The 17,502-nt window shown below is 38.3% G+C and overlaps 1 protein-coding gene across 4 annotated transcripts in view; it reads right to left on the bottom strand.

Annotated features, from left to right (window-relative positions):
* Positions 1-17,502, bottom strand: part of mdga1 (MAM domain containing glycosylphosphatidylinositol anchor 1) — a 196,246-nt gene that overhangs the window by 107,994 nt on the left and 70,750 nt on the right. For all 4 annotated transcript variants that reach the window (XM_085138178.1, XM_085138243.1, XM_085138290.1 and 1 more), the window contains one exon: positions 15,616-15,755. In XM_085138178.1, the coding sequence (XP_084994304.1) occupies positions 15,616-15,755 (140 nt within the window). The remainder of the gene's footprint in view (positions 1-15,615; positions 15,756-17,502) is intronic.

Below are 17,502 nucleotides of genomic sequence, written 5' to 3'. Positions count from 1 at the left end.
TACTGGCAAAAGATACAGCCTACAAATTCTGGAAAAGGAAAAGAGAGAACGACAGCAGGCACTAATTATGCATGATGAATATGGATCTGAAACATTGATGGCATGCTTAAGAAGAAATGAGACAGATACAGGGAGAAGAGAAGAGGAGAAGAGAACTGTCAAAATTCTCTGTATTTGTTTTCGACTGTGTGTCTCCATGTGTGTGGTTGCCTTATTATCTCCTTTCTTTCTCAGCCCGTCTCTGTTTAATTCTGTCCCTCTATGATTCTGATTTTTCCTTCACATTTTTACTTTACATGTCGACACGACACAAACATGTTCCTCCCTCTCTGCATAGTACCATAAGGTTCTCACTTCACTCCTCAAACTGACACATCAGAGAGAATCAGCAGGATCTAGCAGATATGGTCCAGTGCCTGTAAGACACTATTGCACTGTTGTTCAAACTGGAAACTGACAGAACAACACAACAATACATCAGAGGCCTTAATACTGACATTTAGCTAGAAAAAAGATTGTTGAGACGTTTCTACCATATTCCTATCTATGCTAACCTGCAACATTCACCTCACAGGCCACAAATAATGAAAATAAAACACAAGCAAACAAAATTTCTTCACCAGATGGTTGAATAAATTGGATGTTGTTCCCAAATTGGACAGGTCACTCCTGTGGACATCTGCTGTGCTCCACACCTAAAGTCAATAATGTTTGCAGTTGCTAATATAGTGTAATTTAACTACATTGCCTTCTTTGATTCAAAGAAGTCAAATTGCACACTTAATAGAGAGATTTACCTTTAAAACAAGGACATGCACAACCACTCAGTAAAACAAAGTGAAAATTAAACCCTTCCATGTTTGACATCACTGTAAGCAAAGCTTAGCTTGCAAGGCTTTCCCACCTCTATACAACTGCTTCCCGTGGCGCTACAGAAGTCGAATCCTTTATATTCCCTCTCAGTAACTCACGGAGAGCCTGCTAGGCTTGCCTTCCACAATTTTCCTAACTCTCTTCTTGATGTAGCACCAGCGGAGTTGACGATACAGTGCTTTATCCGTCCAACTGGCTCACTTACCGTGAATGGGCTTAAGATGGTAATCCTGTTATCGGGGAATACTACTTGGCACGGATGCAGACCCACACTCACACACACAGGCACTAAGGCATACATGAATGCACGCACAAGCACGGAATATGCAACATCTGAGGGGAAGTGTGGGAAAGAAAGGGTGAAAATAAATAGAATATCAGTAAAATTATGATGAAAAAAGGCATAGTCCAGGTTGACAGCAGCAGCTTGAACTGATAAACACTGAAGTAATTATCTCAGCTCTGGTTTATGAACAATGGCTTTATTGAATAACTAAAAGTGACAAGGTGTGGATGACATGCAGCATAAGTCAAAACATCTACTGCATAGAAATATCTCTTTTAATTATCTGTCACAGCAGAGCAGAGGTGGATGGAGAGTATTTGCCGGAGAATTGGAATACGTGGGTTTCTAAAAGAGTTAGCAGCAACGGCAAGTAATAAATATAAGTTAAAGAACGTAGTTTGCCTACGTGCATCACAATCTGGTCTACTGCTTATTATTCCATTAACTCCTTTACTATGTGATGATGAGCTTATGGCCTTTTTCTTTCCTTTTAGCCCTCAATAGAATAAACATACAGTGGGGCAAAAAAGTATTTAGTCAGCCACCGATTGTGCAAGTTCCCCCACTTAAAATGATGACAGAGGTCAGTAATTTGCACCAGAGGTACACTTCAACTGTGAGAGACAGAATGTGAAAAAAAAATCCATGAATTCACATGGTAGGATTTGTAAAGAATTTATTCGTAAATCAGGGTGGAAAATAAGTATTTGGTCACCTCAAACAAGGAAAATCCCTGGCTCTCACAGACCTGTAACGTCTTCTGTAAGAAGCTTTTCTGTCCCCCACTCGTTACCTGTATGAATGGCACCTGTTTGACCTCATCATCTGTATAAAAGACACCTGTCCACAGCCTCAACCAGTCAGACTCCAAACTCCGCCATGGCCAAGACCAAAGAGCTTTCGAAGGACACCAGGAAAAGAATTGTAGACCTGCACCAGACTGGGAAGAGTGAATCTACAATAGGCAAGCAGCTTGGTGTGAAAAAATCAACTGTGGGAGCAATCATCAGAAAATGGAAGACATACAAGACCACTGATAATCTCCCTCGATCTGGGGCTCCACGCAAGATCTCATCCCGTGGGGTCAAAATGATCATGAGAACGGTGAGCAAAGATCCCAGAACCACATGGGGGGACCTGGTGAATGACCTGCAGAGAGCTGGGACCAAAGTAACAAAGGTCACCATCAGTAACACACTACAACGGCAGGGAATCAAATCCCGCAGTGCCAGACGTGTTCCGCTGCTGAAGCCAGTGCATGTCCAGGCCCGTCTGAAGTTTGCCAGAGAGCACATGGATGATACAGCAGAGGATTGGGAGAATGTCATGTGGTCAGATGAAACCAAAGTAGAACTTTTTGGTATAAACTCAACTCGTCGTGTTTGGAGGAAGAAGAATACTGAGTTGCATCCCAAGAACACCATACCTACTGTGAAGCATGGGGGTGGAAACATCATGCTATGGGGCTGTTTTTCTGCCAAGGGGACAGGACGACTGATCCGTGTTAAGGACAGAATGAATGGGGCCAAGTATCGTGAGATTTTGAGCCAAAACCTCCTTCCATCAGTGAGAACTTTGAAGATGAAACGAGGCTGGGTCTTCCAACATGACAATGATCCAAAACACACCGCCCGGGCAACAAAGGAGTGGCTCCGTAAGAAGCATTTGAAAGTCCTGGAGTGGCCTAGCCAGTCTCCAGACCTCAACCCCATAGAAAATCTGTGGCGGGAGTTGAAAGTCCGTGTTGCTCGGCGACAGCCCCAAAACATCACTGCTCTTGAGAAGATCTGCATGGAGGAATGGGCCAAAATACCAGCTACTGTGTGTGCAAACCTGGTAAAGACCTATAGTAAACGTTTGACCTCTGTTATTGCCAACAAAGGTTATGTTACAAAGTATTGAGTTGTATTTTTGTTATTGACCAAATACTTATTTTCCACCCTGATTTACGAATAAATTCTTTACAAATCCTACCATGTGAATTCATGGATTTTTTTTTCACATTCTGTCTCTCACAGTTGAAGTGTACCTCTGGTGCAAATTACTGACCTCTGTCATCATTTTAAGTGGGGGAACTTGCACAATCGGTGGCTGACTAAATACTTTTTTGCCCCACTGTATTTGTTTAGAGTGGTTCCCGGTTTTCTCCATGTATCACTCCATTTAAAAAAACACAAAAAATGACTCTGTTTGTATGGAACATCAGCCATGCCTCTGTGCACAGATCACAGAGAAAAAGTTCAATAAAACTGACTCATTGATATTGAACACATCATCCTTCTCTCTAACCTTGTCATACAATATGGATGCCTTTATCACTCTTTTTGCCTCTGTAATATGAAACTAAGGCTGTGATAACATTACAGGAATCAGAAAAATCATCAGCATTTACAAAAAAGTCCTAATCTTGAAAATAATAAAAATAAATGCATGTGTTAACAAAGTCATTTACATTTGTCTGCATAGCATACAGATGTTAAAACACTTAACATCAACACCTTCTTAGTTTTAAAACATGTGTGATTTATGAATATTCAGTTAATGTGCCTTCTTGAGGGCAAGTAAAAAGAAATGCACCATTTACATTTCTGGAAGTGTCTCAATAGTTTGCTCAACATTTGCTTGACCATCAGATGGTTTAAGTCAGAAGAAAACAAACAGGGGCAGACCGCATCAGCAGATATGTCGTAACAGCCGTCAGCTGCAGTGTCAGCTGCTACCTAACACACTCTGCTCATGTTGGATGTGTTAGCTGTAATGAGTAATGGCTAATTATTACAAGCACGGCATAGGATGGAGAAATTTGAGCATAGCCATCTTTTTTTTTTTTTTTGAGTACGTCCTGATCAGATGATGTCAGGCTGCTGAGAAATGAGAAACTGAAAAAGGCTTACACACAAGGGAAGAAAAAGAATCTTATGGATTACTTTGCCCTACGATATCAATTAAAGCACAGATCAACCAATAAAGTCAGAACATCCACGGTTTTGACCTGTGCTCTAGCTCTAGCTTTCAACAAAGCTATCTCATTTTTTTCCCCACAAAGAGCTCAAATCGTTTAAGTGGGAAACAAATGCAACACCTGTGCTGCGAACCAAGACCCGTATCCCACGCGTGCAAACATCTTAATCAGGAAATCACTGGATGCATGCACAGCATTCATAATGATGTTCCAAATGCCACAGCAAACTACTTCTGTTCTGAAAGTGCCTGAAAAAACTAGAATAAAACAATCTTAAAATGTAATATTACTTTATATATACACTTTATAAATAAAACATACACCATCAAACAAGCACACATACCTGTCTCTCACTGTCTAGTCTCTAGTCAATACAGACTTTGCTATTTTCCTGTGGTTTCATTTTAGTTTGTAAGAACAGACGTTTAGACCTTAACTTTATTATTTTTAGTCTCAGAGAGGGTTTCATGTACAAAGCACAGTGTGTGTTACCACGGCAGCAGACACTCCAGAGACACTCAAACATACAGAAAAGGTATGGAAGAGTCCAATACAGAGGTCTTCATCCAGGCACATCAGCAGCACAAGTATTTTGTTTTGAGATCTAATTTGATGCGGTGTTTGTGTTCTCTCTCAACGTCTCAAGCAGTCAAGGACAGTGACCCTTGCACTCACAGAAAAGCTGTTTGGCTGAATAAGAGTGAAGTGATATGTAGACATGACACAAAAGCTACACTTTTAAGAGGCATCCCTATGTGACAGACTTGATTAGCCAAGTAGATATATCCTAATCTATTCAAACACATCTTCATGAAGCCAAAAGGCAATGTAACACACAAATGCCATAAATGTATAAGAAGCAAGTAAAAAGTAGAAAATTACGATGTATGTACAATAGCCCACATATGAAGCCTTTGTTCAGATATAATATCAATTAAACACAGTGAAAAAGAGAAATTCTAGGCATTGATTTAAAAACAAAAAGTTGGAGAAGGCCTTGGGTTGTTGAATTCACTTGTTTGTTGTTTAGTTTCAAATCAAAGAAGTCTGAATAGCCCATAACAGCAGATCTAAAAGTAAGCTTGGCCTCAAAGCATCCGCTCGTCTATAAACTAACAGTAGTGCTTCAAAATTGCTTCTTTAACAAACAACAAGTCATTCCAATATAAGCTGATGAAACTGGACAGTTTCACACTGTTCTTTATTTAGTAATAATACGACATAAACATGGAAGCATGTTTTGCAAATTCTTTTTAAAAAAGGGAGTTTTCTCATTCCAACATCCTAAAGCAAGCAAGACGAACCTGCCAAAAAGATGGAAATATAAGGCATGAGAGCCTTGAAGATTGCTAAACTGGATTCATTAGATTCGTTAGTTTTAATAAATCAATAAACTTTAAATAATAGTTTACGGTGCTGGAGTGTCTTTAGGACAAGATATGACTATTCTTTATTGGCCCAGCCAAAGGTCAATTTTAAATGCTTAAAAAAGTTTGTGAACACAATTGAAAGCATGTTCACAAACAACTTGAGTGGAACTACCATGAAAAATAACAGTTTTTTTTTAAAAAAAGTCTAATTGTACTTGTTTAAAATAAATGAGGCATACATTTCATTCAGTGGATGTGAACTTAACCCTCTCCAGGCAGACGTTGCAGATTTGAAACAGTTAAGAACTAACAACCTGATTACCCCACATACATATTTTATGAGTTTTTTTTACTCAGAAGTACCACTGCAGGACTTGGTTGTGTATTAGCAACAAAAAACTTAATTTGGGCCTGAGAGGGTTAAGCCTGTAGACAGCATAACAACAGACTGACCTTCCAAAATACAAAATGGATCGCAACCAATGCCTTTTTATGGAGCATGTGAAATACAAGATATGAAGCAGATGTTCTGCCTCATCTTGTGATTTATTGTCATCTGCTGTTGAGTTTGGAATACACTTAAGTAGTCCCGTCTACAAGCGTAAACATAATAAGCACAATTTCCCACCTCATCGTCACGCCTCGATTCTCTTTCTCCTTTATTAGTGGTCAGCATGTCCTCTGCACTGTGCAGCATTTATCATTGCGATTCATCTATCTTGTTAGAGTTTGTTTTCTTATCTCTGCTCAAGATATCTTTCGTTTGTTCTTGGTTTTCAGTTGGTATTCACATTCATAATCTTGATGACAGACATGTTTTTGTGTATTCAACCACATGTCTAAAAGTGAAACTACCTGGGTGGTGTGTATGCTGAAACATATTTTTTTTCTTACGGTTTCAAAGAGATCATGAAAGTAAGTCAAAGAGTGCTTGTATTTTTTGCTGGATTTGTCATGCAGAGATTATTTACACATGTTACCAATTTGTTATGCAATTTTTTGATGCTTCAAGTTAATCACGATTGTGTTTTATCTCCTTCATCGAGTCCTTAAAATTTTCATGTCCCTTCATCATATCCTTGTATATTTTTTTTACTGCAATAAAAAAGGGAGAGAGTTGGTTGTTTTTAGTTCCAAGTCCATTTCTTCTTCTTCTTCTTCCTCCTTCTTCTTCTTCCTCCCCTAACCTGTCTTTTTCAGACTTCTTCTCTCCATCTTTCTTGTCTTTTCTTGCTCTCATCTTCCTCTTCATTCTTCCTCTCCATCCACTTAGGGGTCAAGCAGTGACCTTGTTTGTGTCTAGGTCGTGTTCTTGCTGAGTGCCTGTGCAGCCTCGTGCTGCCACCTGATCAGCCTTGCTTTCAGCCTCACTATCGATCGCATTCCACTCACCCCTCAAGGGCAGAAATCCAAAACCATATTCCAGACCGCAGCCCTCATCTTCTTCCCTCCATTCCTTCCTCTTTCCCACTTCTTTTTTCTCTGCCTCTCCACTTTTCTCATCTATAATTCTCTCTCTACCTTTTCCTCGTATAGAATTCATCACGCACGCACACACCCATGCAAGTCTCAAGGTTGCAATGACCAGAAGACCCATGAATAAATAATAAGGAGGTAGGAATCACTTTCAGAAAAACCATTTACTCTCCTATTGTGTTTTTGAAGAAGCTGTGCGAGTGTGTGTGCGAGCTCTATGTGTGTGTAACAAGAAAAGCTTTGTGAGCGAGACTACAGTGCTTTGTTAACTAAAAGCCCCGCTGTCTCAGGAGTTAACTTGAGTGATGCTACGAGCACCTTGTAGGTGACCTCTAACACTGATTTTTTTTCCCCTTGTGTAGATACTTTGATTTCTTTTTCCTTCTTTCTTTAAAGAGTCTTACAATATTTGTGGGTATAACCAATGAGGTTGGCAGAAGGGCAGCGTAGCAGAAAGGCAACGTGTCACCTTGTCTTGAAAAACTCTTTTAAATTTTTTAAAAATTGTCTAAGGTCATTTTTGTCATGAAACAAAACAAAGAGGTGAGTATGGGCCTGCTGCTTTGTTTTCTGCGAACACAATAAGCATACAGTTTGACTTTTCCCAAAGTAAGATGGTCTGTGAGCTAAACTGTTTTTGACTTGATATATGCGTTGTTGCAGTTGGTCTGAAGTATAGAGACAATAGAAATGAGAGTGAGAGCTTAAAATGAACAGAAAAAGAGGCAGTGTGGAATAGAGAATTTAAGGAGTTATAGGCAGGGACAGGATGAAGAAAAAATAAGCGTGGAAGAGAGAAGGATAAGACAAGGACGAAAGAAGAGTAAAGGGAAGAAATGACTTGTAGTGAGTGATAAAAAGGAGAAAGCAGAGACTGAGACAATATGAAGGAGAAGGCAGCAACAAAAAGAGGAAAACAGACATAGACAAAGAAAGACAAGAAATGATTAGATTTTTCTCTCCTCTGTATGGATCAGGGTGAGCGCTCCCATTTCAATCCAATCTAGCTCAGGCAAAAGTAAACAATCAGTCTTGATAAAGGATTGGATAAATCCTCAATCAGTCTCATTTTCAGTAAAGAAGCTATTTATTGGGCTGGCCTCACATGGCTAAATTGGATCCTCCTTCTTCTGAGCAAGCTGAAGTGAGAGAGAAAAAGCGGAGAAAGTGAATCATCTCGCTCCGAGGAGGCACAGATGAAAGTTTTTGAGAATAAAATGGTCCTTGCATTAAAAAATAATACACAGTATAAAAGTCTTTACTGGTAATACATGTAGACTGAAAATGTAGGAAAAGCCACTGCCAATCAGAACTCATACATCATATTCCTGTGATCTTAAATCGACTCATCAAAATGTGGGACAAGTAACTCCTTCACAAAGCCAGAAACCAGAGACAGGCAGAACACTCTGAACTGGTATGAAACAACTCGTGATTAATAAAATATAAAGCCCTAATGTTTTTAAAGAGTCAGTGTGGTCTGCTATGGAGTGGGTGTGTTTATTAATAAATGCATTAAAATGTTGTCAGCATAAATTTGTAAGTCTATTGTTTCTCTGAAGGGTGAAAACAGAGAGCATTATGAGGACATTCGTGTTAGAATAGAGTACAGCCATAAATAATAACAAAGCTGCCAGAACACTTGGAACATCTTGCCTGTCTGCCAACACCTAGAGGCCAATACAAACTTCCCAGTTAAGATGGGGAGTGGGGGAAGGACGCAGTTCACTGCAGTAGCTGTCATATCTCTTTTTCTTCTTCATGAGGTGAACATTCAACAGAATAAAGCGACCAGCTCCAAAATAAGATGAAAACAGTTCTACTCCTATGGAAAACAAACAGAAATGATCCAACAGAAAAGAAATAAGATTATTTCTGTAATATTTTTTATGTATTACACTATGAGCTACCCGCAAAGCGGCACTTTTACTTTGTTATCAAGTTGTGCATATACAACATAAAGCATTACCTATACATATATTCATTTTCTTTTTCATAAAAACATTGGTAGCTTTATACAATTGCTAAGAAAGATAACACCACATAAACTGTTTTAAAAGGTTTTGACCATACTTTATTTAGATATTTCTTAGTTTTGAAAATACTGATGATTCTTCTTTTAATAATCTTTCGCCACATGTTTTCACATGTTCTGCATAGTGCATCATATAGCTTTCATATAAAAAGAATTTCAGGCAGAGCTAATATAATAAGAAGAAGACTGCAAAAATATATATCAGGCTCTATCGCTCTGCTGTGGGATCTCTCTGCCCTGCAAAGTGCAAATATGGAAAGTATAGTAATGAAGAGAGAGCACTATTCTCCACTTTTTCATGTGTATACATGTAAAGGTAGAGGTTGAGAAAAGAAAAAGCAAAATCCCCAGAACATTGCATGAAATTGGTGGAGGGACTGTGGTAGAAATCTGAGTTAAATTACAGACTGTAAGACTCCTAGTGTCTTCTTATATTCTTTATTCAACCTTTATGAAGGGTCCAAAGGGGTCCAGAAGGGTTTCTTTTCTTTTGTTGTGGGTATGTGGCAACAAAGGAAAAAGAAACCCCCAGCCTATAAAGCTTGGCTTATCACATACATAGAATATCTGCTGTCTGTCTGGAGTGAAAGTAGTTTTACTTTCACAGAACATAAAATTATGATTCCGAACCTGCTTCTTCTCTCCTAAGGATCATACAAAGAGTCTGTTTCACACCCCAAATTCCTATATACTGATAAAGACAGTTCATACATGTGTCAGATAATAGTTAAACAAATTACAAAGAAGACTTCTGTTTATAAGCAAATTATGTGTATAGACAATTGTACAACAACTTGCATTAACTTGTATTTTTCTATTACAGGTTGCAAGAACATGATTTTAAAGTAGTAATATTATCTTTTTGTGGCTAAAAACAGCATAAGTTAGATTAATATTAGTGACGTTTCATCCAAAGAATCCCTGAGCCTTATAGGTTGGATGCCTATTGTGAACGTTTACAAAAGTGCAACATGTTAGAGCAAACAGACAAAAACGGCTTTGTGAGTTTTCATTTTTAGTCTAGTCACTATGACGAATGTATAAAATGTAATGTACCAGAAAAAAAATACCTGAAACCACAACTTTGTGTGTTGCCAGAACTGGAGATTCAATATGTGTAAGGCAGAGACTGCATGAGAAGTAAGGATGGATGGAGGAGAAGCTGGGGTGACAAGGATCAAGTTATCAATACAGCCAAAGGAGATCAGTGGAAACTCTGTAACCCCAATGGGACACAGTGCAGAATGCTACAGTGTGCTATTCAAGCAGCGCACACTCGGACAGAGGTCAGCACTCTCACCGTTTACGTCCACTGTAACAGTAAAAATCTTTTTCTGTTTTTTGTATGTGATGTGTTGCATGTTCCCTTAATGAAGGTATCATAAAACACTAACAAAACACTAGCACACCTGTTTGTCAGTAACAGGTTTATGCTGCTAACTTTAATTTATGCAATCACTCAATAACAATAACATTTCAAATTCCCTCTCCGATCACCAGATCAGAATCCAAAAGAACATTATTTTGGATGTGATATATGAAAGAAATTGCAGCATGTATGCACAACTGAAAAATGATCAAATCTGCATAAAAAGCAAACAAAATGTGGTATGGTTGTTGATGGTATGGCTGACTGAGGATTTTTCCAAAGTGCCGATCTACTGGGATTTTTACACACAACCATCTCTAAAGTTTCCAGAGAATGGTTCAAAACAGGAAAAAGTGAGCAGCGGCTCATGGTGAAAACGCTTTATTGATGGCAGAGTTCAGAGAAAAATCACCATATTCGTTCAAGTTGATGGAAAGGCAACAGTAAAACAAATAACCGGTTAAAAGAACGGGCTTAGAGGGCCCCTAATGGACCAAAGCATCAGATGAACACACCAGGTGCCACTCATGTCACATAAAGACAGAAAGACAGTGAGATGAAAGGATCGGAACTTGGCATAAATACTTAGTGTGCATAAGTCCTGATGTTAGGGAAGGGTTTAGGGTATTTTTGAGCCCCTTAGTACAAAGAGAGCATAATTTGAATGTTGAAGTCTACAAAAGCATTGTTGCTGACTCTGTCCACTGTAAACATCTTATAATGGCAACGCTCAGTATTTCACAGCTCATATCATTACAGTCTGGTCTCTCAGTTCACTGTACTTAAATGGTACTTCTGGGATGTGGTGGATGCTAGGAATCAAATCAGGAAGGGGCTGCCCACAAATGTGCAGAAACTGTAATAATATTATGTCGTCTTCAGCCAGATCTCTGAGGGTTGTATTCTGCACTTGCACAATGAATAATTAAGGCAGAAACCAACACAGCTATAGCACAATGTAACTAAGAAAGGATCGGACTTCTCCAGTGCCGCCATAATTCCTCGTTATTGACCCCATACTGACCCATTATGTTCTCTTTCTGTGTTTGTATCTTAGCTCTGTCTTCGCCTCTCTTTGTAGTGCATTTTGTATGTGGTTTCAATTTACATTACAGCTTATTGTTCATTTGAATTGTTATTGTTACTACATTAGCAAATTGCATTACGAAGCTGGGTAAAACCCATAACCTTTGGTAGAGTTAATAATTTCAAATAGCTCTAGCTAAACAGCTCTGGTCCATCAGCCTGTTCCACATCCTTAACTCTTCATTTCACACAACATGGATATGACCGTACAAGGCTGACAGCTGGTGGCTTTCAGCTTCTAAAATATGTTGTAAAGAGTGGTTTTAGAAAAACATCAGGATGTTGCTCTTTAATCCAAGGTGACTGACTGTTCTACACTTGGAGTAGCTCAGTAGTAAATCCAACGGGTCCAGGTGCCATTTGACATCATGGAATCTAACACTAACAAAAGCAACTAAAAGTTTAGAAGTGCTTGGACCTTGGCTTAGATGGTTTTAAATCAGAATAGGATGTTTTTAATAATACTCACAATGATGTCTAAATGAACAAAAGCACAGTGGTGCACACAAATTTGATCGACTAAATAATCATATTTTTATTTTTATTCGGAATATCTATAAAATTGTCAAGCTATTTACATATATACTTTCCTCTTCAACTTTGAATGTGAATGATATAATAAAGATATATTACTTCTCATTCCATTTCTGGTGCAAGGACAGAGAAATGCAAATGTTTCCTGAGCTGCACTTCTTTACTAGTTCTTTATTTGTCTTTTCCGTCTCTAACTGCCTCTATCTGTTTGTTTGTTTGCATCTACATACACATTGCCTCACTGACGGCAGCACATTCACTAACTCAACCGATGTCTCTTTGCCAGAGGCACTGTACATCTTGTCTGTGCACACGCTATATATATTTTACATTCTGACAATGTGACCAAAATGATCATTATTCAAAATACAGTTCCACCTCCAACCAAGAGAACAAGCAATCACTGACGCAATTTCCTACATCTTTGAACTGCTCTAGGGGAATGAACTTGTGTAGTATGTGTTATGCAGAGTATGTTTTGTGTAATGATTATTCGAGCGTTGCTTAAAAAAAAGTTTTATTAAAAGTTGCATTTGTTTCTGGGAACGCGGCCTATAAATTTAAAGTGTACATCTGTATGTGTGTGTGTGTCTATGTTTGTATCCAAGAGCAAGCGAGTCACAGAGACAGAGAGAATTGGAGGAAACAAATGGGAAAGACAGCCACTCTTGGTATGGGCAGGTAAGGTCAACAGTTTGGTATGTAATTAGACTCTGCGCCTTTTGTACAAATGATTGTTTTGCATCTGCAGAGTCATCTAATCAAGCACTTTTTCGTTGTGCTTTTTTTAAACACACACTCTCATACACATCCATTGTCGAGTTACACATACAGACAAATAGAAGAAAACAAGGCTTAGACACAGGCGCTGTTTTATTCATGCTGATGTGATGCCAGTGGACATGCACCCGTGAGGAACACTGCTTTTCTCACCTCACACACTTGCACACAAGTGCACACAACACACACAACCCCTCCACAGTCACCTCAGTTCATTTCATCTAGCTATGTACGCTCACATAGATGTATGCCCACAGAGAGATCCTGATGCAAAATGTTTCACTGGGGTTCAACCCAGGGAGCCAGATGGGTCGAGGGTGGACTGCACCTCCTGCTCAAGTTTTATGAGCGTGCTGTTTGGAAAGTATTTTTCACTCTTTGTTAATGCGTATATTTGGTGTTAGTATGGTCATATATTTTAAGGACTGCTTATATGTACATACTGTGTATGTAAAATATGTCTTTATAAAAGATTAAAGCAATCCTCCTTTAAGTATACAAATTGCTAATGCATGCAAAGCCTAGCATGCACAATGGTTTCATTTTCAATTCTTTCTAATGTAGGTTAATATATACCCATTACTTATTTATATTCACAGTACATGTGATCATTCTTGTGCTAGTTTTGAGAACTTTATTTTTATAGTACAATATAACTATAATATAATAATAATATAGTTTGTCATTTACAAGAGATCCATTACTGTAGCTGGAGAGTTAGCCTCGCTAAAGGCAGGTATTTTAATTAAACTGAAACAGTTTAACCTCCTAGGACCTGACGTCCACATATGTGGACATCACATTTTGGGTTATTTACAAAATATTTAATTTTGCTCTACAAGGGCCTGATATCCACTTACGAGGTCATTATACTGCTACTGTTCTATCAAAATTTTAAACGAATATCCTCATATGAGGCTCTAATTTTTCTTAGGAACAAAAATCTGGTAAAAAAAAAAAAAAAAAAAAAAAAATCTGGTAATTCTTTGTTTTTACATTCATCGGGTCCCAATCAGCCCAAATATCAAAGAGAAATTAAAAATGCATGCCGTGGAAGAGTGCGGGTCTTAGGAGGTTAAGTACAGAGTACAGATTTTTCCATTTTAATCGCTCCGTAGAACTTAACTGATGATATTAAGTCAGAAAGCAGATTCTTTATATAAAGTTGCCTCTACTCATCAAAACCATTTTAAAGGGCAAAATTTCATGTACTGAATCTCTTTCTCTTTCTTTGTCACATACAAACCAAGATATATACGTGTATTTACAGAAATAGTGAGAAAAGACCACGCTCTAGGCTCCTTTGGACTCAAAAGTGGGTGGCCAGAGGCATAAGCTAATGGCTAGGCTTTTGCCCATCAAGCTGTGATTCCAGTCCTGTCTGAACAATTAACATCTGATGTTCTTTTTTTTCCTTTTTGTTTTCAATGTTTCCTTATTTGGGATAAGGCACAAAAAACTACTTGTTTCAGATTACAGAATACATGGCCCAAAATGTATTTTGTAACGTATTCCTTTACATTACTCAATGAAAGTAACGTATTCTGAATCCTTTAGATGGTTACACTGGATTGGTTTAAGAAATGGTAACTGTTTTGGTTAAAATACATAATTTTGCATGTAAAACAGAGTTCATGTACTAAACTCCCTGTAAAACCAGAACACCAGTGGCATTGTAGCTGAGATGGCTCAGAAAACCACCTCACTTCACATGTTATTGCTTGTAAAATGACAAGTGTGACCATGACCTTGAGTTTCAGCACAATTTTAGTGAAGAGCCATTAGGTAATCCTTCGCTATAGGCTTAATTACATTTTGAACAATACTGTAGGAAGAGTAATATTTATTGTGAAATGTGCAGGTGGAAACACGGTCATCAGTTGCTCATTCAAATGAGATAAAAATGATACTAAAAGGGTGCTAAAGTGTGTATGTAACAAGTTTGGAGTTGGCTTAAATGTGTCACAGAATGAACAAAGGAAAGTATGGCTTTAGTTAATTCCAGTGTAAACAGAGTAAATTAAAAGATTATGTGACTAAACACAAACAAAACAATGACACGATAAACATAAGTAATGACTCACTGGTGATTCATATTATTTATGCTACCGCGTACAGGGCAACTGATGGTAATGATAAAATGTGTCCATGTTGCCTGAAGTGTTTTCAGTCACCAGCATGTTTTGCCTGAAAGTGCTGCAGTGAAAATAGTCCCTATGTAAACAAAGTTGAATTTTCCCAGCTTTGAGGAGGTGTTCATGCATTATAACAACATCATCATCTTCACATGACCTTAGGCTTTCTTATATTTGTCTTGGGAAAAAAGCAAATAAAGACAGAAAAATCTAGAGTTTGAACACTGAGAATCCAGCAAGACAGGAAAGATCTGAAAATGTGGAAGTTCTTGATGACAGTCGGCTGATCAATACTCTTTGATTATACTACTGCAATCAGTGATAGACTCTGACTAACCAAAGGACACATGGGTGCTACTTTCATAAATATAGCATGGTCTTATCAGCTTTAGTTTTATCCATTTCATACATAAAATACAGGAATTTTATGTATTAGATTTTTTTTAAATGCCAGTTTTAATAAAATACATAAATGCATTTTAATACGGTTTACATCAAAACATTCATCAGACTAAATGAGAGTAGCCCATATGGTTGCTAAAACTATGTTTTAGAATGACAAGAGACATTGCTGTCAAGGTATCATTGAGCAAGAGAGGTGGAACGTACCTGCTCGCTCAGTGAAGGTCACAGCGGATCACCAAGAACATATACTGCATGTATAAATGCACATTTTAATAAATGCCCAGTGGGAGATCTTGGCGCTTACCTGGGGTCGTGGATGTCCTTTAACAATACACTGAAGCACTAGTGTGTCTCCTTCTTTGATGGTGTAGATTCTCTCACTCATGTTATCATCTTTGACGTTACATGCTGCGCCCGAGTGCACAATCTGGGCGTTGGCAGGAGCTGTGAAAGAAGGCATAGACACACACACACACACACACCGCAACCAAGCATGTAGTCATGCAGGCACACACATATACACACACAGACAAACACAAAGGAAGAGAAAACCACATTACATATTTAGTAACATTTCTGCAGCAGAATTAAAGGTCATAGTCTTGTGGGTGTATGTGTAACACTAGTGCTAGTATTGATGACTCAGATAAATAAATATATCACATTACTCTTTTATCGGCATGATCTAAGTTTTCTTCTTTTTTTTTCCTGTACTTGTAGCAGTGTCATGTGGATCAATGTCTGAGGGAATGCGGACATTTATTGAGAAACTGAAACGTTGGTCACCTTTAGAAGTTCAAAAGGTTGAATCTTCACTCTGGAACAATGTTTTTGTCTTTTACAGATTTAGTTGTGTGGTAATGGAAGTTTTACATTTTAGACAATAGGTTTAATAAAGTTGGTAGTTGTAACCTGTGTCAGTCTGCATTATACTATCATGTGGGAAAAAATCAAATGGACTCGTATGGCTTGTTTAGAAGGGCTGCCAAGATGAAGACTTTCCCTTAGACAAACAAGACCAAAGTGGAAACGTCTGGCCATAATGCACAGCACCACATTTAGTGAAAACCAAAAAACAGCATATCAGTAAGTGATGATTTAGACTTGCAATCACTGACTGAACCATGAACTCCTCTGTATACCAAAGTATTCTAGGCTGTGATGTGAGGCCAGCTGTCAAACAGCTAAAGCTTGATCAAAACTATGTCAATGATCTCAAGCATACCAGTAAATCACCAATGGAATAGCTGAGAAAGAAAAAGAATCAAGGTGTTGCAATAGCCCAGTTAAAGTCCTAACCAAGTTCTACCCAACTGAAATATTATGGTGAGACTTTAACCCTTTAAGACTTACCATAGAACCAAGTCCGCCAGAGCTTATATTATATTTTTACATGCTGTAGTGCCATTTCTGGGAGCACTGATATACATCAACTGGGAAGTTACGCAAAATGGAGCGTGCCCGCTCCGACCAGCTTTAAAGGGTTAAGAGAGTTATGTATAAATGAAAGTCTGCAAATCTCAATAAACAGAAGCAAACTTTTTTATGAAGAGGGTTTGAATATTTTTGTTGTAGAAAATATCAACAGCTTATTAAGTTGTCACTTTTTTCTTCAGTCCAGATGTTTGATCTTCTGATCTAAATTGGATCCAAATGGAACAAGTGGTCTATGCCCCAAATCATGACCAAAGATATAACTAATTCCAATTTCAGTTGTTGATTTTGATCTGAAAAAGTCTAAGGCTGGTTCATTATTGATCCCCCCCCCCCCTCCCCAAAAAAATTTTTTTTTTTTAAAAAATAAAAAAAATCTATGTGTACAGTATTCATAACAAAAAATTAAAACAAGATTTTCTGTCCTGTTATAATAATCAACGAATTCCCACATCCCAATAAAACATGGAGTAGAAAGCAGTTTGTTGCATACTCTGAAGCAATAAGGGATGACAGATGCATGATGGGAACTCTTTGCGGTGACAATATCTGCTCAGTACTGACCCATGTGGAGGCTGGCTCGCGTGCAAATAGACTCAGATGGCTTCACCTCCCTTATGATGAGGTAAGACAGGAGGGGGGAGTGAAGAAATGGAGACAGAACGAGAGAATCAGCGGGTGAGGAGGAAAAGGCCAGAGAGGAGTGTGAAACCCCAGAGAGAAACATGGGGGACGGGGCAGCACAATGATGTGATTA

The sequence above is a fragment of the Neolamprologus multifasciatus genome, chromosome 1, assembly GCF_963576455.1.
Source record: "Neolamprologus multifasciatus chromosome 1, fNeoMul1.2, whole genome shotgun sequence".
Classification (NCBI taxonomy): domain Eukaryota; kingdom Metazoa; phylum Chordata; class Actinopteri; order Cichliformes; family Cichlidae; genus Neolamprologus; species Neolamprologus multifasciatus.
The sequence above is the reverse complement of the archived record's forward strand: the minus strand, read 5'-3'. Positions and strand labels throughout refer to the sequence as shown.